Source organism: Microtus ochrogaster, linkage group LG2 (genome assembly GCF_000317375.1).
Source record: "Microtus ochrogaster isolate Prairie Vole_2 linkage group LG2, MicOch1.0, whole genome shotgun sequence".
NCBI classification, from domain to species: domain Eukaryota; kingdom Metazoa; phylum Chordata; class Mammalia; order Rodentia; family Cricetidae; genus Microtus; species Microtus ochrogaster.
In genome coordinates this window covers 12,018,256-12,026,261 of record NC_022028.1, presented here as the reverse complement: position 1 = coordinate 12,026,261, position 8,006 = coordinate 12,018,256, and the positions used below count along the sequence as shown (strand labels likewise).

General features: G+C 38.4%; 1 protein-coding gene across 7 annotated transcripts in view; it reads left to right on the top strand.

The window, feature by feature from the left end:
- The window catches only part of Fam135a (family with sequence similarity 135 member A), a 73,479-nt gene that overhangs the window by 12,548 nt on the left and 52,925 nt on the right, over positions 1-8,006 (top strand). For all 7 annotated transcript variants that reach the window (XM_005359880.2, XM_026785494.1, XM_026785498.1 and 4 more), the window contains exons 3-4: positions 2,577-2,665; positions 3,802-3,917. In XM_005359880.2, coding sequence (XP_005359937.1) covers positions 3,841-3,917 — 77 coding nt within the window. In that variant the 5' untranslated portion in view covers positions 2,577-2,665; positions 3,802-3,840. The remainder of the gene's footprint in view (positions 1-2,576; positions 2,666-3,801; positions 3,918-8,006) is intronic.

Here is an 8,006-nt window from a genome sequence, read left to right as displayed (position 1 = left end):
TAGACCAGGCTGGTCTCGAACTCACAGAGATCCGCCTGCCTCTGCCTCCCGAGTGCTGGGATTAAAGGCGTGCGCCACCACCGCCCGGCTTTAGCTCTAGTTTCTTATTGACTAATTCTTACATCTTAATGTAACCCATTTCTATTAATCTGTGTATTGCCATGTGGCAGTGGCTTACCAGGTAAAATTTCCAGCGTCTGTCTCTGGTGGATCCATGGTGTCTCTCTGACTCTGCCTCCTTTCTCCCAGAATGCCGTTTAGTCTTCCCCACCTGCCTAAGTTCTGCCCTATCAACAGGCCCAACGCAGTTTCTATATTAACGAGTGAAAGCAACACAAAGACAGAAGGACCTCTTACACCATAAAAGGACTTTCATAATATTTTCCTCTTCTATTTTCTGTGATAGCAACTCACTAAACTTCCTTTGTGGATGTGGTTCATATGCTTGCCCTTTCTCTCTTTATATACCCACTTCATTTTAATAGCCTTATTTTTATCTTTAGATTCATCTTTGTCTCTCATTTTAGTGGTCATTGTCTTTAAACTATTAGTAATAACAGGCACTTGTCGGCAACACCTTTAACCCAATCTTAACTTTTTATATCAACAATTTTTAGAATTCCTTTGAGAAAGATTGTCATCCTGTTTTAGGATATTGGAATATTTGGCTGCAAAGCCCCAGTTTCTGCCCCTTTATTTCCTTCCATCTTGACTCACAGATCAGCCAAAGTAAACAGCAAAGAACCACCTACACACAACCAGTGTGGTTCAGCTACTTTTCTGGGGCTCTGGACACCTGGTCTTAGAGGTTATTGTAGATATTTTTGCAAGTTGTTTTTGCTATATGTAAGGGAGTGTTGGACTCTAGCGTCCAAACACCGAGAAGGAGTCGCCCCCAGAGACCATCTCACACACCACAACCGATGCAAAAGCATGAGGATTTTATTAATTCTGTCATGACAGAGTCCCCCAGCATTCGGGAAGCCGAGGGACCCCGAATAGCGGGTACAGACTACTTTTAAAGGGGCCACAGAAGCAAGGGGGGTTGTTCTTTGACTATTCTGATTGGCTTATTTGAAAGGGCTATTACCAATAATTGACTGGAGAGCTGTTGCCAGATCAGATGAGGTAAGAGGTCATTTTGACCCCGTTTCCCAGGGGACCGAACCAAAACATACGTATATGGGTAATTGTTCAGGAACTGAGTACGTGTGAGTGTAGCTGTTAGGTCCTTGGTTCCCAGGGGAGGAGGGGAAGCACTATGGCACAGAGGCTGAGAGGATTCAAAAATGGCTTCAGGATTGTCTTAAAGTCTTACAGGAGCTTATCAGTATTTTAGTAGTATGTTTCTTTGTTGCCTGTAATTACTGAGCTAAAACTAGTTATCTTAGGATTTAGTTGCAACTGTACCCTACCTCTGGTAATTGATTCATATATTTTAGGGTTCTATTATAGCTGTACCCTACTCCTCATATTAAATTCTGTATATAAGAAAAGCCCAATTACTGTAGCAGAGATCCCAAAATGAAAGGAACTTACAAGAGATCTAAGCTTATCTCTTGCCCATGTAATGGGCTACTACTGGTTTATGTGAGATGGATGCTGTGTACCTTAAAGCCGATGAAAATCTGAGGGAGGCAACATCTCAGGCCTGAAATCTCAAAACCTTATCGTTACCTTTCTACTATACTGTATGTGCTTACACCTTTCCTTGTGATTACTGAGCCCATCGGGATCCAGAACTGACCTATACTTATTTCTGTGAAATGGGGAGCCTCTTATCTAAAGATACATTGATTTGATCGATATTAATCTTTATTATTGTTGATGAGATTACTAAAGTAGCAGCCTTAGTACTTGCCACATTCTACACCCTCATGACAAAAGAAACTGAAGAATGAACATGATCATTTTAATGTTTTTGGAATACAATTATATTAAAGGCAGACTTTTTCATCTAAATATTTGAAATGTAAGGAAAACTACAGCATAGTCAAACAACCTTTTGTCATTATTTTAGATACTATGTTTTATGCATATGTGTCAGTATGAAATACATGCATGCATATGCATAAAATTTCAAAAATCACTACTTTATTATTATAAATGAGAAATTCTATATCTTAAAAATTATTGATAAGCTTCCAGTGTTTTAGGTATTCATTGGGAAGTGTTTCTGAACCACTAAACTAAGAAAGTACTCCGTATTTGACTGTGCAGTCTATATATGTGAATCCTTAATAGAAACACATAATAGTGCTGAAGTTATAATGTATTCCCAAGTCTTGAGGAGGGTGTAAGTCCTGTGTGTAAATTGTGAATGTTAAGTAATACATAAAGATATATAGGTATCTTTTTTTTTTGGATTTTCGAGACAGGGTTTCTCTGTGGCTTTGGAGCCTGTCCTGGAACTAGCGCTATAGACCAGGCTGGTCTTGAACTCACAGAGATCCGCCTGCCTCTGCCTCCCGAGTGCTGGGATTAAAGGCATGCGCCACCATCGCCTGGCCAGGTATCTTTAAAATAGATTTTGTATCTCTAATTTTATTTGAGATTTTATTGCTTCTTCCTCCTAGGGGGAACAATATATTTTTAACAAGAATCAGTAACTGGAAATACAAGATTGGTTATTTAATAATGTAAAGTGAAGATTTGATCAGCAGAGGTAAGCATATGGTATTTCTTTTGTTTGTAATTCATTATAAGTTAGAATATTTGCAGAATTTTAAGGAAGTACGTTTTCAAGAGCTGTGAAACTTGGAGATTTTACTATGCTTGCATGCTAAAGAGTTGTTTGCCATGGTGCCATAAAGTTGAGAGAAGACACTAGACTCACCAGTCAGAGAAAAATGGTTTGTAGTCAGAGCGTTCGAGCTAGTGTGTCAGGTGACAGCTACACAGGAATAAATTATAGAAGAGGAACCCTGAGCTAGACGGTCTGGAAACGCTGATAGTGGACAGTGGGCCTAGCTGTTTTCTGCTTTGGAAGACTTTACTGTGTAGAATAGTCTCACATCGCCTGTTTTCTAAAGTGAGACCCAGTCTCCAATGTTTAGAACTGTAGGCAAATGTCCCAGGATAGAGAGCCTGGAGGAAAGACTGCAGTGTCTCTGCTGGGACCAGGAACCAGGAATCAGTGGAGAGTTGTCACCCAGCACTTCTTTTCTCTAAATTGCTTTTGAAGGCCTGTGCTCTTGGTAAGGGTGTCTGTCATTTTCTGATAGTTAAGATGGAAGCCGCTGGAGCACCACCAGCACGAGATGGCTGTTTAGACTGTGACATGCTCACGGTATCATAGTCACATTAAAGTAATGTTACTTATGCACTTATTGGCTTAAATGTTTATCAGAAAATTATGTGAAATGAGCGGATTAGAAAATATGCATGCTGCTGACACCAGTTTTATAAAAGTCGTAGTAACGCACTCATGAGTATATATCTCAGTGGCTATGTGAATGTTTTCATTTTCACTCGCATGTGTACCTTTTGTTTTAATTTATGTAAAAATGAATGCTTTTAGGCTTTTATAATGAAGGGGAAATTTCTTTTTTAAATTAAAAATTACTTTGCTCTTTCAATATTTTCTTAACAAAAAAATCCACTCATAGATTATCACATGGATGTCATCAGGGAAACAAATGTTGGAAAAGCTTCATAATCAACCAGTCTTAAGTGGTAAAAATAGTACTGCTCTTTGGCAGTCTTTGGACTCTGGTACTATTTAGTTGGATTAAGCTTAGTTAGGCTTATAAATTGGCATTTCTGTTGTGCTTCTCATGACCCCTCCCCCCTTTCACTAAGGTGCTGTTGCCAAATTTGTCCTCTGGGTATAAATTAAACATGACTGAAGTTCAAGCAATGGTAGAATTCTCCGTGGAGCTAAACAAGTTCTACAACGTGGATTTATTCCAAAGAGGGTATGCATTTTATAGTAAGAATTTAATTACAGATTTTATTTAAGTATATATTTTAAAAATGAGCTGTATTCGGGTTATTATAGTCTTTAAGTAATTTCATTTAAGTAGATATTTGGGGATTATGCTCATGGATTTAGTGTTAATGGTGAATGTATTCAATATGTATTTGTGAATTTATATTGATCATTGAGGGGGTGCTTTAATGAAAATGTCCTGTCTCATTTTTACTGTTTAAAAGCATATATGGAGGAAAGTTTATTTACAAAGAAACAGCTAAACAGATATGCAAAGCATGCATAATAAAGCTTTGGAAGGTATAAGAAAGTGTAGAAATCAAGCAGGACATTTTTCTGGATTTGTCTATTAGTAAAGTCATTACAATGATATTAGCAGCAATAGGAAAACACAGCCCAACACTGTTGTGCAGCCTGAGGCATTTTTCCCCACTTAGTGATCTCCATTCAGAGAAAGCCGTATCTTTGATGCTCTAAGGAAAAGTACTTCACAGTGAGCCAGGGTAAAGCAGTTAGCTTACCAAGATAAAGGGTAATGTGCTCTCAAGAGTCAGCATTTAAGAGGAACAAAGAATGAGAATTGTTTAGGAAAATCACAGTTCATACCCAAAACATGGATGTGAGCTTCTCAAGAAAAGTCTCATTTCAGTACCAGTACGATCTTGTCTATATGATTCTCCATCTCCATGGTATGTGTAAAGTGTGTAATTGTCAATAAGTTTTAAAAATTAAGCACATCTTAAAATTTAAGTTAAAAATTAAAGAAGACTATATGAGCTGGTTTACTTTTTGTTATCTTAATTTTCTTTTGTAAATGAAAATTTAAGGTAGTTTCTGAGGTGCATTGTTTAGGTTTAATAGCAAGAAAGAAGTACTAGTATAGTGAACGTCAAGGTTACAAAGACCCTAAGCCTAAATAATCCTCTGTGTGTGTATACATATTCATGGTCTACAGAGGCCAGAAGAGGGCATCAGATCCCCTGGAGCTCAAGATACAGTTGGTTGTGGGTCACCTGACAGGAGAGCTGGGAACTGAACTTGGGTCCTCTGCAAGAGTACTATCCACTCTTAACCACTGAATCATGTCTCCAGCCCATTTGTGTTTAGCAGATCCTTGTTTGAACAGTCTTTAGAAAAACAGTCATTATCTGTAGACAATTTTGGCTTTATACTGAAGTTTCTTAACTTTTCAGCAGCAAGCTAGAGCATAAGGTTAGGAACTTCTTCCTCCCTTTATGTCCCCTTTTTCATCTGTCTGTCTTACCTCAGAGAGATAGGACTAAAATTCAGGTAAGACTTAAATACGCAAAGGATAAAGTGAAAGATTCTTTTAATAGGAAAGCAACTTAAGCTAAGGCTTGGAAATATAAACATTATTATTATTATTATTATTAATTATTATTATAATATCCTGGTACATAGCACTGGCTGCCTTAAACTCATGACAATTTTTGTTCCTATGTCTTCCAAGTGCTGGGATTATTATGGGTATGTACCACCAAGAAATATGTCCTTTCTTTAAGGGTATTTAGGAAAGTGGTTGTTTTCTAGAGTTCTAGAGAGAAGGTCCTAAGGAAAGGCAAAACTGTAGTATCTGGAGATGAGTTAATACTGTGGACTTAGAGTGAGTCATTTCCAAGTGAGAATAGAATTATTATTACTACTGCTACGAGTACTTTGTTGATGTGGCATCTTAGTTATTTTTTCTACTGCTGTGATAAGACACCATTGCTAAGGCTACTTATAAAAGAAACCATTTAATATGGGTCTTATAGTTTCAGAGAATTAGAGTCTGTGGTGATGGAATAGAGGCGTGGCAGCAGAAACAGCTGAGCATTTAATATCTTGATCCTCAGGTTGGCAGCAAAGAGAGTGAGAATACACATTCTGGGAATTGGGCCCAGTCTTTTGAAACCTCAAAGCCCTCTCCAGTGAAATACTTCTTCCACCAAGCCCTCATCTAACCCTTTCTAAACAGTTCCACCAACTGGGAACTAAGATTTCAAGCATACAGACCTATGGAGGCCATCCTCATTCAAACCACCACACATAGCAAAATTTATGGTTGCAGTGTACTGTCTATGGTGGTTCATGACTAAGTATCTTTCTGTAGAATTTAGCCCACGTCTTGGGCTAGGTGGTTCTCATGGTCGCAGGTGATCAATAACTACATAAGTACAGGAAGAGATGTCCTAGCTTTAGAGTTTGTTTTTGAGAGGATTTAGCTTGTTTTTACCATCTTATTAAAAAGATGAAAATAACCTGCTATGCTTTTCTCTGCCCCACTCTGTTCTCATTCATCAGTAGGTTAGCCTGATTTAGTTCTCACAACAGAAGTCAAAAAATATATTTATACAGAAGTTATAAGCCCCTTGAATTTGCATACTGTTTCTTCCATTGCAGTCTGTTGGTTTAGAAAGTTACAGAACTTAGCTGCTAGCCTTTTGGACTCATATTTTATGGGCATTCTGTATGCCTGATATGGCCATGGGCTGACTAGTCCATACTTTAAAAGTCCATACCTGTAATTGTTTTTGAAACATGTTTCAAAAACCACTTGGGGATCAGAGTTCTGTGAGCTCATGCCTATAAACTTTGTAAAAAGCATTTTGTCAATCAAAGGATGCCTACTTTATAGCCTACCTTAATCCTTTTGGTTAATTTTGAAGAAAAATATTTATCAACAATCAACATTCTTTTTTTTTTTTTTTTTTTGGTTTTTCGAGACAGGGTTTCTCTGTAGCTTTGGTGCCTGTCCCAGAACTAGCTCTTGTAGACCAGGCTGGCCTCGAACTCCCAGAGATCCTCTTGCCTCTGCCTCCCGAGTGCTGGGATTGAAGGCATGCGCCACCACCGCCCGGCTCAACATTCTTGATATAATCTTTGATTCATCTTATTTTAGGAGACCAGAAGCAAAGACTTTTTTATTTCCCCACTCCCAAGTCCTCATCCCTCTGTAGTTCTGAAAGCCTGATGTAGCGTGACTGAGTCTTTCTTCAGCCTTTCCTCTCCTGTTCCGTCCTACAGGGCTCAGCTAGTAGCAGCTGTTCATGATTGCTTTTTCATGTCCAAAAGTTTCTGAAGGCATTTCATTTTAAGTTATAATAGATAGCATATTTTATCATTTCACACTATAAGTTACCATTTTCTCATCTTCTGTAGTTTCTTCTTTATTGTTCTGCCTCTTATAATTTAGATTGTCCGTGAAGTCATTGAGCTTTAAATTTCCATTAAGTAACAATCCTAGTTATTGGTTTCTATATTTTTTATTTATTACTGTGGTACTGCAGCTATAAACAGCTAATAACAAGCACAGAACTTACAGTAGCATTGTATCAAACATGTGTTTCTACTCCTAAAGCTGTGGCCCAATAGTTTTTCTAAACTGGTTTGACTTGGCTAATCTTTCCTGGGTTCACTGATAGATCCAGTCAGCTGACAGGTTGAGTGAGTACTAGCTGATGCAGAATGACCTCAGCTTGGCAGACACAGCTTTCTTTGAGGTTTTCATCCTACATCTTGTCATGGAGTAGGCAAGGATCCAAAGAGAGAAAGAAACCATTCAGAGAGACCTCTTAACATAATTTGCCAGAGGCACACTGTAGCATGTACATATCTGTATGCATACATACAAACAGATGAATAAATGAAATTAAAAATTTTAATGCTATTTGTACGTGTGTGTGCGTGCGTGCGTGCGTGCGTGCGTGTCTGCCTGCCTGCCTGCCTGCCTGCCTGCCTGCCTGTGGGCACTCATGTGGCACAGCACATGTGTGGAGATCAGAGGACAGCCTGCAGGAGTCAGTTCTTTCTTTTCCAGATACCAATCTCAAACCACCAGACTTGGTAGCAAGCAGCCTGCACCCACTGAGCCATCATTACCACTACTACCTTGTTTTAAACACTTTTGGCCTCATACAGTTAAGTTTAGTTCCAAAAGAAATGTATCATAGAAATGCATTCTTATTCTATTAAAATTTATATTCACACGTTGCATTTGATTTTCTCTTAGATTTTTTTTTTTAAAGGCTATAATGTTCAAGTGGTGCTGTGCCCTTTTTGGATACATTACAGA